The sequence below is a fragment of the Atractosteus spatula genome, chromosome 2 (assembly GCF_055471065.1).
Source record: "Atractosteus spatula isolate fAtrSpa1 chromosome 2, fAtrSpa1.hap1, whole genome shotgun sequence".
In the NCBI taxonomy this organism is placed as follows: Eukaryota; Metazoa; Chordata; class Actinopteri; order Semionotiformes; family Lepisosteidae; genus Atractosteus; species Atractosteus spatula.
Genome location: NC_142707.1, coordinates 33,633,257 through 33,648,465, shown reverse-complemented (window position 1 = coordinate 33,648,465; position 15,209 = coordinate 33,633,257). Strand labels below are relative to the sequence as shown.

General features: G+C 35.8%; 1 protein-coding gene across 1 annotated transcript in view; it reads left to right on the top strand.

Annotated features, from left to right (window-relative positions):
- The window catches only part of asxl2 (ASXL transcriptional regulator 2), a 128,171-nt gene that overhangs the window by 47,750 nt on the left and 65,212 nt on the right, over positions 1 to 15,209 (top strand). Inside the window, exon 3 of the mRNA XM_088908623.1 lies at positions 7,026 to 7,134. Coding sequence (XP_088764749.1) covers positions 7,026 to 7,134 — 109 coding nt within the window. The remainder of the gene's footprint in view (positions 1 to 7,025; positions 7,135 to 15,209) is intronic.

Genomic DNA, 15,209 nt, shown 5'->3' with positions numbered 1-15,209 from the left:
AGGACAATGCCTTTTTACAGTATAGTGTCCCTGTCACTATAATGGGGCATTAGGACCTACACAGAGCACAGGGTGAGCACCCCCTACTGGGCCCCTCTAACACCTCTTCCAGCAGCAACCCAGGAGGTCTCCCATCCAGGTACTGACCAGGCTCACACCTGCTGAGCTTCAGTGGGTTGCCAGTTGTGAGTTGTAGGGTGATTTGGCTGCTGGCTAGGTTTTGACTGTTTTACTGCATTGCAATGCTTACATTTTTAAATTGAATGCTGTATTCATATTGGGAAATATTCGCTACAGTTTTGTGACAGAACATAACTGTAATAAAAAATAAATAATCAGTTTCATAGTATATGTGATTTTCATGATTTTCAATCATTATGTGGCTAATGAAAATTATACCCTATAGCTACTTCTAATAATTAAACAACTAGATAAAGCCCTTCCAAGTTATCATAATCTCTATGCTTTTAATTGATGAAAACATCTTAGATTTAATATGAGACATTTCATTCATTCTTTTCATTTTTTTACAATTTGTTTAAAGTAAATTATTCACAAAGAGTCTTTCTGTTTTATACCAGTCAAGCTCTATCAAGCTGCTCTGCATTTGGTTCACCACACAGCTGAGGAAAATCTTTTAAATCATGTTTGTAAAAGAGATACAGCTGTCTGCTTATATTCCAGACAGCCAAAGAGCCTGTCAGCAAATTCACACCGCAAAAGGCTCTCCAGATCATGAAAGTTCCAAATAAATGGGCAGATGCTACAGAATAGATAAGCAGTGTTCCCAAGAATCCTGAAGGTATATGGAAGTGATCTCTGCCACAGCCTTCACAATAAAACCTGGAATTTTGAATTAACTCATATCTGATGTTTATTGAGACATACTGTGTACAATAGGAAGGACGTGATAATGCACATCTTTCATAACTTTTGTTAAGAGGCATGTAAAGTTATTTAATGAATATCAGTAATTGAAAGTTGGCATATGCAATTACAAATGATTTTCTCAAAGTTACATTTTCAAAGTTTTGGAAGGCTAATCTTATCTGTAACACCTCTTCGTTTGCTGTGGGGAGCATCCTCCAGTAGACAGGTTTGGGAGGAAACAGTGACAGACCAGATTTAACAGTGAAGGCCAATGGGTGAGATTAATCCTTGTCAGGAGACCGGGAGAAAAACTGGAGACCAGGCTTCAGAGGTGAAGCAATCATCAGGCCTTTATTTCAGCTGAAGTTCAGGCATTATACAGCAGCGTGACAGAAAAGGTGTTGCCTCTGTTCCCTTAAGCAGGATCCCTTTATAGCCAGGTCCAAACATTTCTCACAAAAATCACAATACAATGGCTACTTTCTCAGCTCAATCTATTTCTTTATTGTTCACTTGAAAACACTGTTGAAGTGCCTTCCACCCCCCTTTCTCCCCTGTCAGACTCTCATAATTTGTAACTGTCAGCAGTCTACATATTATTTATATCAGAATTATTTAACATTTTTTAACAACATATTGTTTCAACATATTGAGCATAAGCATCTTTATACTGTAGGTCGTCAATGCTTCTAGTTAACAGGTTACATGGATGTTAGGCAATGCTCAGGTTACAGGTATGATGACAGGAATGTTCAGGTTACGTATGTTGTACAAAAGATAAGATTCAGTCCTTCAACAGCATGAACAGCAGTTGTTTCTGTAAATGTCCGCAAAAAGCGACAGATTCCACCATCATTGATGTTTTTAGTTAAATACTTGTTTGGAAATGGCAAATTTTACTATATAATGTTATATTGAAAAGCTGTACTGAAATAAGTCAGAATAGACAAGAAAACATCAGCCATGATCACTTAATAAATAGTAAATACTTTAATAATTTTAATTTTAACAGCACAAACTAACATTTTTGCGAAACTTCAAATGAAAGATTTGTGAAGCCTATGTAAAAAGACAAAATGTGCATGTTAAAGAAAACTTTAGTTTTACCAATTTTCCATATGTAGATTTTTTTTAGTATATACATACTGTACAGTCTGATGAAATTGGCATATTTCTGACAGTTCTTTTTGACAATCTGGTAAATATTCTTTTGAGATGAGTGTCTCTAATTGACCCATATACTGTACGTCTATTGTTTCAAAGAGTGTTAGTTGATGGTATCTGAATGCTTATGGGACAGTGTAGGATCACCTCCCAGCACTGAGAGGCGATACTGTTATCAGTAGAAAGATCCATTCACCCAGTGTTAAAAAAAAAAACTTGTTGAAAATCTGGGCTACACGTATTAAGAGAATGGTTTTAAACTTAAGTGAAACAACCCAGAAAGGTAGTGAGATCACAGTTCATAAGGTAAATGTCATCACTCAAAAAACTAACAAACTTGACGGGGCACATTTGGGCGCTGGTCTCACATTGTTCTTGCTCAGCGCAGTTGAAAAGTCTTTTTGGATTCAGTTGCAGCAGGGCAATTACTGTAGATATCTTTAACTTCTAATTGATTATTTAATTCACAGGAAACTTTCTGTGATTGAATACCTTTCGTTTTTAACTTACAGTACAGTAGCGGGGGGGTTATTGTACAGTGTATCTGGTTGCATGGACTTGTATAGTATATGCATTAGTAGAAATTATGATTAATGAACATTTAAATGTTGTGCATTGTGTAATATATTTTAAAAAACGTTGATTATCAGTCATTGAGTGCATTGTTAGATATTAATCGTATCTAACTGAGATGCCTTATATAATATATATAGTTTCTTAGGATTTGCTATTGTACTGTATGTGGAAGAGCCAGGCCTTTTGAAATTGAGGTGGTAATACAGTATATACTGTAGCCATAATGTTTATTTCATTTTACATTAGTTTTGTATGTGATTATCTGTTATTTTGTATTTACACAGAGTGGCAATATTTATATGCCTTCTTTAAACTGCATGAAGAATTTTAAATGTAATGTCATATTTTGTTTCCACTTATTATTCCATATATGTCTACTTGGAGAAAATGCTGCATCTTGGCATCCGAACTCCTAATTCAAACCTTGATGTGTCAAGAATATATCAGACTCTTTAACAATTTACTGCACAAAGAAAGTTACATTTGGCTAGTTTTAAAAATGGAAATGCTCTTAATTGTCATGGCCATTATTAAATAGCATCTTTTACTCCTGTTTTTCAACAGTCACTCTGCTTTACAGAAAATTGTTGTATCTTTCCTATCTTGGGAGCAGAAATCTTATTTCTTATTATTTAAGGTTCCTTATTAAGAAGTGTTGAAATGAAATCTACACATTGTTTCTTTTTGGATTTTTTGTAGAGTCTTTTGTCTCCATTTAATTCTAATTGTTGTATTTCTTTGCCTTTTGGTTTCATTGTCTCTGTTGTCCTCCAGAAGGTAAGAAAAACTTGTTTTACCTGTCCTGAATTCACTAACCTTAACCCCCTCTGTATTACCGCTGCATGGGATTAACAAGATGTTGGCCTGACTACAAAAAACAAAAGAAAGTCACATTATTGCTTTAAGTGAAAACAGTTAACGAGTCAAACCTTATTCAGTGCATGAGGATGGCCTTGGTAGCTGTAGCTTTTATTTGCAAATTAAGAACATCTTCAGCTTGAATGTTACCGGAGGCTGTCAGCTATGCCAACATGAGCTAGCATGCTGAGCCACATAGGATTATGGATTCTTTTTAAATGTTTATGCTCCCACAGTCTCTGTCTTTTGCCTCTTTTGAAATCATGGAGTAATAATTTTGTGAAAGGTACAGTGTGCATTTTCTTTTTCCATTTTTTAAACATATGTTAGACTGTGGTAAAGCAAGTGGCTTATCATGAATTCATAATGCAAAATAATTTGCAAGACTGAGCTGAAGGTTGTCTTTTTAGTCCGAATGATTGTATTTGTTGCCATTTATGCTGAAACGTGATGCTATCTTTTCATGATATCTTGTGTTGTTTGTTAAAAACAACCTGCCTGACAAAGCTGAGCTTGGTTTTAAAATCTTCACCTACAGAAGAACTTGTTTAAAAATAACCTGAAGAAAAAATACTACCACCTTTACTTGAGGCTTTCCCTATATATGGTACAATTCTATTTGGTCCAGAACTATCAGAACAAATGAAACGTGGCAAAAAACTATAATTGTTCAAATTATAGGTGCTCAAAGTGCATTTACAACGTATGTAGATTTTATTTTTCATTTGTAAAAGGTAATATGTAGTCAGTGCAAGTCGCAAACTACCTGTTTGTCTTGTTAAGGAGCAATCCTTCCAGTACCATGCATGGAAATTGTGCGAAGACAGCAGTGATCACATTTCTCAAAACAGAGAGTGCAAACTTGTGAATGCTCAGAAAATATAGAAAATGCTGGCCTGACAAATATTTGTAGGAATGAGTGTATGGTCGTGTCTACTGTTCAAGTGTGAGTGGTGAAGAGGCTTAAAGAGGAACCAACAAGCCTTGATTATGCTCTTTGATGTGAAAGCTGTATAGAGCCCTGAAAAGTGTAACAGTTAACTGAGCTGATCCGGTCTTTCAGCTTTCTACAAAGTGCAAAATTTGTGCCTGTACTCTGTAGACAATGTCATTCCTGAATGCTTATTAAGTATTATTAAGTGCTTAAGTATTTTTGTGCGTATTGTGTCTAGTAACAGCTAACCAATGAATGTAAATGCATAATATTTAACATTTGCCATAAGGTGAAACAAAATATAATCTTCCACCATAATAATAACAAGGAAACTTATCACTGGAATGTTCAGTTTTCATTTTTATCCTTTTTATCAAAAAATATTGTAATTGTTTAATAGTTTAATAATGTGCAAAAGTATATGTTCTGATGTTTAAGAATAATCTAGACACTATCCAAATGGCACTTACAGAAAGAGAGTGATCAATTGGTTGTCAGAATTATGGGGTTATCTTGAAATTTTACTGTAGTACACCAAAGAGAGCAAGAGTCTACACATACTGGATATTTATACATGTGAAAAAGTTAACCACAAACTGTCACAAATTGTATAACATTAGATAATGCAAAGATATTGTTCCTTGTTTTTACTGGCCTATTTCTTCACTTTGTGCATTGAGAAAACAAGCCCAGACATCCATGTTAACAGCTTTATGCTTTAGTGTTACTTAAAATGTGGGCCACTTCTTGCCTGTTTTTCTTGACCACTACAAGTAAGTACAGTATGATTTTGTCATCTGAGCTGGGGGTCCTTTGCACATAGTGGCTTTTGAAAACACATCTCTTTACTGTTTTGTTTAACGTGATGAGATCTCATCTGAAACTTAAAATCAGCATCACGTTGAGTGCTGGTTAGGAAGTCATTAGCCATGACCTTTCATAGTCAAGTCTGTTTTGGTGTTTAATTGTTTTCCTCTTTTTGCCTCTACTGTCACTGTTGCCATAACTACCAATCTTCTCTTTTAATTGTCACCTGCTTCTCTGTTATCCGAAACACTGACTTTTCGCACCTCCTCCTCGCACTCCTGCTCTCTGTCCTCTTCGAGGCTCTCAACCTAAAACAGTTGAAAACCTGGCTGAATTAAAAAAAAAATGAATTAAAAACAAAATCAAAAGAAAGGAGCATACAGTCAAGCTTCACCAGCATTACATATACAACCTTTCTTTCTTAGTAAGATTTCATAAAAATTTAGAAGTTAACTAACTGCTGGTGTGTGAACATATTTGCCCCTCCTTGTTATCGTTACATTCATTTAAAATTTGACTTATGCATTCTCTATTACAAGTTCAGATTGCAGTGTGGAATGCATTGTGTAAAGCTCAAAGACTCCTGTTTTATATAGCAAAGGATTGTGAAAACAATTTGGGGAAAAAAGAAATTCAATCAATCAAAATAGATATAGAATATTAAAGGTGATTGTGATGAACAAAAGTTATTTCAGAGTGTTACTGTGTGCTACTGTACTTAAAAAGTGTCTTACATTATGGATCTTAATAAACCTGAAAAAAAATTAAATGGCATCAGTTTATCCATTAAAGTGATTATCTTCCTGTAAACGTTGAAATTACCTGTTGTACTGTAAAATAATTTACTTTTTTCCTACTGTGTTTATACAACAAGTACTTTGTTGATCCAACATAAGCTGATAACACTCTGTACCACAAACATCAAACAAAACCATACAGGGCAGTTATCTGTTTTTTTTTGTCTAATGCTCCTCCTACCAACAGCTTTTTTTTTTAACCAGAATAGCAGCTCCTAGTTTGTGCTGCATTTCAATTAATATACAACATGATGAACTGAATGGCCTCCTCGTCTTTGTAGTCGTGATTAAGTTCTTATGGCAAATCAATTTTAATTCTTAATAAGCTCAGGTGATTCACGGCAACAAAGTGTGCCATTTTCTTTGCACTGAAAAAACATTCTGAAACTGTCCTTCCAAATACACAACAAAGACGAGGTAGCTAGATGCATGTTAGACTTCCTTTACAGTAGCTTTGCTTTTTTCCTGATCCTTGTCTGTCCTCACCTGAATAATTTACCCTTTACCCAATAACATTCCACATTAATTCTGGTCTGTTATGTGTTTTCCTTCTTTACTGTTTGTCGAGATATTGTTTCTTTTTCTCCTCCTGTTTATAACAATGTACTGTAGTCTGTAGCCTCTGCATCCTTTTTCGTTATTACCATTTTGGTTTCAATGGCAGGGCAGTGAAACCTTTGTATTGAGGACAGCATCAAATAAGCATTTGCAAATCCTTTTGGAACATAGTTATAACATAAAAGCAAAAGTGATTTTAAAATGTGTGTATACTGTACACATACACCCACCGGTCTTTTGAATGAAAACAGTTTAGGGCTTATTTGTCAATTAAGTAAGAGCAGGTAAAGTAGCGTTCACTGTTATTTCTTCCAGTTATGTTTTTTTCATGAGTTTCCGTCATTACCATCTTGTGGCCAATACATGGTTCTATTTTAACTCCAAACATTAATGCTGCAGCATGATTTTAGCAGAAGTAGACTGCTCTAGTCTCACCAGCTGTTTTCTTTCTCTGATTCTAGCGGGACGTCTCCTCTGGCTTGTTTAAATGCCATGCTGCACACCAATTCTCGAGGAGAAGAGGGAATTTTCTACAAAGTACCTGGCCGAATGGGAGTCTATACACTGAAGGTCAGTGGCTGCTTTGGAGCAATAAGAACACCTGAATGATACTGTTATTGTTTTTAGCATTTCAAAGTGTGATTGAGTGTGTCAAATATTCCCCAGAAGTCACCTTGACAGGAAAGGTTTAAAACATTTCCTTAGCATTATATGCCCATTTTATGTGTGATAACTCTGGCTCTGACATCATGCTCAAGATTTTAGCTTACAGTCAGTTCTATTTAGTGTGTTGCATATGCATGTTCATAATGCTATAATCTCTCCGTTTCAAAAATGAGACAAAATATGACATTTTGTCTAAAATAAGCAAGTATAAAAAATGTTTCTTTTTATTTATGAGATTTGTTGTTGAGATCATGAATAATATAGGGAGGTACTATGGTGGGATGGCAGAGAGGATCATTCTGAAAAAGTATTAAAAATATAAGCTATTATTCAATCTTTATTTTACTTTAGAGTCATGCACACATTTTGAAATATTCTCATTTGGAATGGTCTAGAGTGTTCTAGAATAGTCTAAATATCTGTAATAGTCTAAATGATCTTTATGCCACACAATGAATAAACTAGGTGGTAGAAAGGATATGTACTCAGTATACATGTACTGTATATACAGTATAGTGAATATACAGTATATTGTCTGTAGAGCTATATCTCTGTGTGTAAAAATGCACCACAACAAACAGCAATGGATTTATCATCACCATTACTAGTATGTAACAATCATGTAGTTCTGGTGGGTAGCTGCGTCAGCATGCGTAGTCTGCAAAGGAACAAGTAATAGGTTTATTCCATGCTGAAAAGAGAAGAGAGAAAACACAATGTTTCGGCTGTGAAGCCTTCTTCAGGGGCGAGAAAGACAGGGCAGACAGCAAAGATTAAATAGCACAGGAGAACAAAAGCTGGGAGAGGGGAGGAAGCAGGAGAGGCCACTCAGGAAGTGCAAAGTGGAGAGGGGTGAAGAAAGGTGTGAAGTCAAAACCTGCATGAGAATAGAGAAGATTACATGAAAATAAGTCAGTCATTGAGTCAGTCAATCAAGGTGGATGGTGTGAACCTAGTTTCAGGATGAGTTTTGTTTCTGTTGTCTTTTTGCTATTCTTTGAGAACAGAGACAGAGATCAGTGTGATCATGGCTGTCTGAGGTGAAGTGAGAAACTATGGGCTTGGAGAAATCTTTAATCTTCACAGCCCCTAACATGTTCTCTGAAGCGGTCTCCTAGTCTCCTTCTGGTTTCCCCAATGTAGATAGCTGGGCATTTTGTGCAGGAGATACAGTAAAGGAGTACAGGATGTCATCTGGGTGATCCGGTATTGACCTGAGGGGCCCTGAATAAGCGTGTTGTTAGATATGTTTTTGCAGGTGATACAGTGAGCTCTGTTGCAGGGGAAGGTGCCTGGTGTGGATGATTGCCGAGTGCGGTCAAGGGAGCTGTGAACAAGAAGTTTATGTAGATTGGGTGGTCGGCAGTATGAGATGATTGGGCAGTCAGAAAAAAGGGTACCGATGGAGAGATTGCCCTGTAAAATTGAGTAGTTGTTAATAATGGTCCTGGGGATAGAAACAGTCATGTAACAATCATGTACTGTAGCAGCATCACTCAAGATAGCTGTACAGAGGATGATACAGTATAATGGATTTAAGTGAATTTTAAGCTGACTGTGCAATGAAATAGAAAACATAATACTTCTCTTATTATTAGGTGATTTGGAAAGTGCCTCACACTGCATGTGGATTAATTTTGATACTTTCCCTATTTCTCACCATATATTGTTTTTATCCATGTTATTCCAACCCTTTTGTGTTACTCTGAGGTCCCACAGAAAATAATGTAGGTCCTATTTACACATAGATGCTACGTGGTTCATAGTGGTTCATGCTTTGTTTGATTGTTTCTCCTATTTCTAGCAACAGCTATAAAACACAGAACATAATAAAAAGCCAATTTGCTGTGCAAGTGAACACACACTGAAGAATTATAAACAGGTGTGGAAAAAGTGGGCCATCATGCACCACTTCATTCCACACTATGACAGAAAGCCAGACACTATGATGCTTCTTGATATTATCCTTGATTGAACTTCACATTCAGTGCTCATGTCAATAAAGGTTCATGGCACTTTGCTCAGAGGCCTTACAAATAGTGTGATATTATAAAACTATTCCAATAATATTTTGTTAAATGTATTAAATCACAATGTAAATAAAGCAAATGAGTTTCTGTCAATTTAGGTCAATTCAATAAGGGATGAATATGAAAAGAATGTTGGCATCCTACAAGTGTTTTCAGTCCCACATCCCACTAAAACTGATTTATTAATTAAAATAATAAATTAAACACAATATGTAGATAACATAAGAAAAATATATTTACAATTCCAGTTAAATGGTACGTTTTTCGGAGTCTACAGTTTGGTTTTAAATATGAATTATCCTTATAGTACATTAGAGATATTCATCTATTCTCTGGTTTATTTGACAAACTATTGAGTCCTGGAAGAAAGTGCTGTGCTAACTTAGGTCAGCAACAGTCAGTAGCTGTGTTTGAAATAGACATGCTACATGCTTCAAACCTCAGTACATAACGTGGTTGGTTAGCACTCTGTGCCACCTGTCTTCCCAGCTGGTTCCAGCGGTGCTTGATCAGGTTCAGGTCAGAAGAGTACACTGGCCAAACAAGAAGTACTTAAGATGTCTAGGAACAAGCCCAGACAAAGTTTGTACAATGAAGTATGGATTTCTCATCTGTGAAGAGGGAATTCTGATGATGGCATGGTGGAAATTGTATGGCAGCAGAGTTGAGTAACTGTGTAACTGTAACTGTCCTCTGGATAGCACATTTTGTTTTAACTCAATAAGACACAAATACTTTGCTGCCGACATATGTGGTAAGCACATCTTTTTATATTCTTGAGTGCACTTACTGTACAAACTGACCAACCATGTTATCGAAGCAGATGCCATTACTTCTAACAAGAAACAGCTGAATGAGATCCTCAGATAACTTTGCTACCAAAAATCAAGCAAACTAAATGGATTGAATGACCTCCTTTTTTGCAAACTTGTAATTACTGTCCTTGACCCTTGCTAACATGCTTGCAAGCAATGGAACAAACATGTATTAATCCTGTTCCTCCATACAGTATTTAATAAACAAATATGAAAAGAATATAGTACTGAGCTTACAGGTACAAAAAATACTATATTCAATGTGTAATATTAATTAATTAATAAAACTTTCATCATGGATTAAATAAAAATAAACTAAATGTAAATGTCAAGGTTAGAAATCCCCATGCCAACTTTCTTCCATTAAAAAACATTTCAATGGAAGGTACATTGTACCTTGTAAGAAGCAATTCTGAGAAAAGTGCTTTAGTGAACCCTGTAGCTGAGTAGGAGAATTTTAAAATGTTGGGGAGTCAGGTCAGGTCTGTATTTTACACTGTAACTGAGGGTCCACAGAATCCGTGTAGTCTATATCTAGAACAGTCATCCAGATCAGTTTAGTTAAGATGAACAATGCACTAGGCATTTTTTCCCTTAGATGTGTCTGGCTTTTATCAGTGTTAAACAATGAGCTGCACTGTTAAGTTCAGACTTAAGATTCCTATTTCAAGAGCTGAGCTGCCTCTTTTGTCTTCTGAAACTCTACAAACATTAAATATCTATATTTGTAAGTATTGTATCTGTATTTAGGGCAGCACAGTGGTACAATGGTGCAGTGGTTAGCATTGCTGCCTTGCAGCGCTGGGACCCTGAGTTCAGTTCTGGACCTGGGGTGCTGTCTGTGTGGAGTTTGTATGTTTTTCCCATGTTTACATGGGTTTCCTCTGGGTGCTTCGCTTTCCACAGTCCTAAAACATACTGGTTGGCCCTAGGCGTCCATGTGTGCCCTGCGATGCCCTGTGATAGGCTGGTATCCTGTCCAGGCTGTATTCTGCCTCCTCTGGCTCCCCCATGTATTGAAAGAAGTGGTTAGAAAATGATAGATGAATTTATCTTTATTTGGTCCTGCTGTATTCTGTATGGTGTTTCATAAGATGTTTAAACTGTTATTCATTTTGAAGAATCAAGGGTAGAGAGTATGCTGGCAAATTACACATTTCATAGCACATTGTGTTTTATCAGTAACCATTCCTTATTAATGTACCTTGGTTCTTTTATGTTTTAAGAAAAGAAAGGATGACTCATTTAAAAGAAAACCTAAAGCGTTTAATTGAAGACAACTTTGACTCATGTTTCATTGGTTTAAAAGTAATAACTGCATTTTACAGTTTTTGAATCTGTCATTTTTTTTAAATGGTTAGCCTCCTCAATAGTTCTTTTTTAGTTCTTGTGTCTTTTAGGGTAGCTGTACTGTATGTCTTTAATAATAGACTGGGATTCTATTTCTATTTTCTTTTAAAAACATACAGTATAATTTAAGCCTTTCTATACAATGGAACTCTACAGTGACTCAGTTGTGTATATAGACTGTAGTATTAAATAGTTTTTCTTTCATTTTACCTAATCTAGCAGGCTGTTCACTGGAAAATGTCAGGCACTACCACTCTTGATGTCACAGTTTCAGAAGTTTTTTTTTGTCTTCCATAATTTAAGCAGTGCTGAGCTGCAAATTGGTATAATATTCTACAGTATGTAATGATTTAGTGATTAATCATACTTTTGTATACATTATTTACTTCAGAATTAAAAATCACTCCTCAACATTTTCTGCAATCTTATTTTTGGTGTGTTTCATCCTCTGTTTAAGATGATTTCATGCACAGGTGACACTCAACAATCATTTGTAAGTTTTTTCAAAGAAGACTGAAAAACAAACTCCTTTCAAGGAGCTCTTGTCCATTCATTTTCATCCTTTTTATTAGTGGCTTTTTTTCAGTTTGTTCATTTCTGAAAAATTGCCACTTCATCTTACATACAGTATGAGGCCCGGTGTGTAGCAGCCTGTTAATCATGATTCACATTTTGAAGAAAGACTTTCATTCTGCTTTTTGATATAGGCTGTGAAAAAAATAGTTGATTGTTATATAATCACATTACTGTTGTGATTTCCAAAATGAGTACATCGCTATGTTAACAACCAAGCGCTTGATGTAAATGTTTCTCTTGAATGTCTGAAACTGTAATAGCACATCACTGTTACACCATCCACTCTTTTTCAGTTTGATCCATTACAGTGTTGTGGTGAGCTGGAGCCCAAACTGGGTGACAATGGGTGCAAATCAGGATACACCCTGCAATGGACTGGTGTCAAGTGCAGGGTGTATCCTGATTTGCACCCATTGTCACCCAGTCACAATTTTGAGACGCCAGCTGTTCTAAACACTTCTCACTCTGTGCTGAAAAGTGTTGAATATCAGGTGCTAATCATTTGTACAGAACTCTGTTCTTAGCAGTTATTTAACAGAACGAATCACATGAAGTAACTGCAAGGGATTAAATTTCACATTTACTCATAAAGAAAGGCAGATACCGATGGCTTTAGTTCATCATCATCAGAAGAAGAAAGAGCAGCAGTATTAAATTTTACATAGTTAGTTAGCTATTCATTTTATGCATGTGACCTGTCATAATTAACATAGTTTTTTCACATTGCTACCAGCATAACCATAAAAGAACTAGCTGGATTTTGCTGTTTGGTATTTAATTGTCAACAGCTTTTCTTCAATATTTGTTTGTATTTTCTTTCAAATTAAAAATAAAAACATTTTATGTGTTGTTTCTTTTTATGATGAACTAGCACTGTAATTAATTATGATATAGAATAAAACACTGCAAGGTGTGTTCTAGGGAACTGAAGGCTACATTCTTATTTTTTGGATGAATATGCTGTACTGTATATACACCAATCTCTCAATTCACAAACCTTATTCATTCCTCCAAAACAGTTCATTAGGTGAAAATGTGTCGACTAAAGTAAAAGACCCATGACAAGTGAAATCTTCTGATTCATTCCCAAGATTAAGAAAATCACAGAGTGCTATTTATTTTTATCCTAAGACAGCTCTGAATTGTCAGAGAAATGCTGTTGCTTTGTTTAGGATAGTTAATTATCCTATTAATCCAGTAACAGTAGTTAAAAAATGTTATTTCTAAAAATGTTCATTCTAAATTCTAATCAATACGTCACTAATGCAGACGTATTTGTGACCTGTATAGAGGGTTGTCATGATACATACAAAGTGTCTTCCATTAAGATTTGAAAGACACTTTCATTGTAGTGAAAATCTCAGGTGTAAAAATGCATCGTAATTTCTATCGAAAATTCGTAAACTGGCTGATCAGATATTGAGGGATGGGTGTATATGTTTTTTTTAACTTATCCTAAAGCATCAGAATCTTAAACTTACATTAATAGTAGTGTTAAAACAGACCTTCTTTAGACCTTCTGTTGTTAAGATCTGAAAAATCATAAATGTGTTTACAGCTACTGTTGTCAATAGCATTCAGAACTTAAGCTACGTTAAACTACGTTTCAATAAGAAGAGATTTCTGGGCAATGTGAAGAGGCATTCTCTTAACAATTCTTAACAAGGCTAAGCAGGTTTGAGCCTGGTCAGTACCTGGATGAGAGACCTCCTGGGAAAGCTAAGGTTTCTGCTATAAGAGGTGTTAGTGGGGCTCGTAGGGGGTGCTCACCTTGCAGTCTGTTTGAGTCCTAATGCCCCAGTATAGTGATACACTATACTGTAAAAAGGCGTCATCATATGGATTAGATGCAAAACCAAGGTCCTGACTCTCTGTGGTCATTAAAAATCCCAGGGCTTTTCTCGAGTATCAGGCCCGGCATCCTGGTCAAAATTCCCACTGCCCTTTACCAATCATATCCTCCTAATAATCCCGCTTCTCTGAACTGGCTTCATCACTCTGTTCTCCTCCCCACTGATAGCTGATGTATGGTGAGCGTTCTGGCGTACTATGGCTGCCATCGCATCATCCAGGTGGATGCTGCACATTGGTGGTCGTGGTGGGGAGTCCCCATTACCTGTAAAGCACTTTGAGTGGAGTGTCCAGAAAAGTGCTATATACTGTAGGTGTAAGGAATTATTAATAATTAACTGCTAAATATGTTAAAATGATTAGACACCTGTTTTGATTTCTCTGGGGTTACTGTTAATTTTTTTCCTCTCTTTCTGATTGAAAGTAATTTGTTAGAACAGGACATACCGTACAGCTTCTAATACTTACAGCCTTTTTGGCTACTTCTTTAATCCCAAAAAACTCCATTGTTATGCTGATGGCATTCAGATTAATTTGCAGACTAAGTCTTACATTGATCTAGGTCCCTCCATTCTTTCAAGTCATTATCATCTATTAAAATATGGATGGAGCAACATTTTCATTGTTTAATAGTAACAAAACAAGCAGTATGAGATTTACAGGTAGCAAGATCTAAGACCTACAATCAAATCACTCCTATTGGCCTCCTTGTATTAGCTTCCTGTAAAATTGGTTTAATTTAAAATTATTCCCCTAACCCATAAAACCCTAAAAATTCTGATAAAATGCTACCTGAAACACTTGCTTATTACACTCTACCCTGATAACTCCTTTCTTTGCATTCTAGTTTTCTATAAGTCCATAGGACAAGAAACCATACATCGAGTGACATGGCTTCTACAGCTATAGAGCTAAAATGTACAATGTTCTACGCAGCCTAAGTCTGCTTTTAATTTTCTTTTAAAATCACTTTTTTTAAACTTGCATGTCCTCATTTTTAATTAAACCGTACTTTGTGCTTTTAGGAACAAGTAATGGTTAAATTCCTTTAATTAAATGTAAAAAAATTAAAAATACAACCTTTCAGGTGTGTGAGTTTCAGAATGAAATGAACCTCTTCTTTTTCTTTTGTAGTTTGCATGTTGACACAGCTGCCCACTCTAACCTTGTCCTGGATTTTTGTAAGCTTAAACTGTCATTGTGCTTTTTTAAGAGGTTTGAGCAGGGAGCGAGTCATTATGCACTGGCTGTAAGCAGAGGTTAATTTCTCGTCGAAAAGTAGAAAGACCTGTGGACACCTGAAGGCTGAAACATTGTATTTTTTCTTTATACTTTTCAGCATGGAATTAAGCTTTAC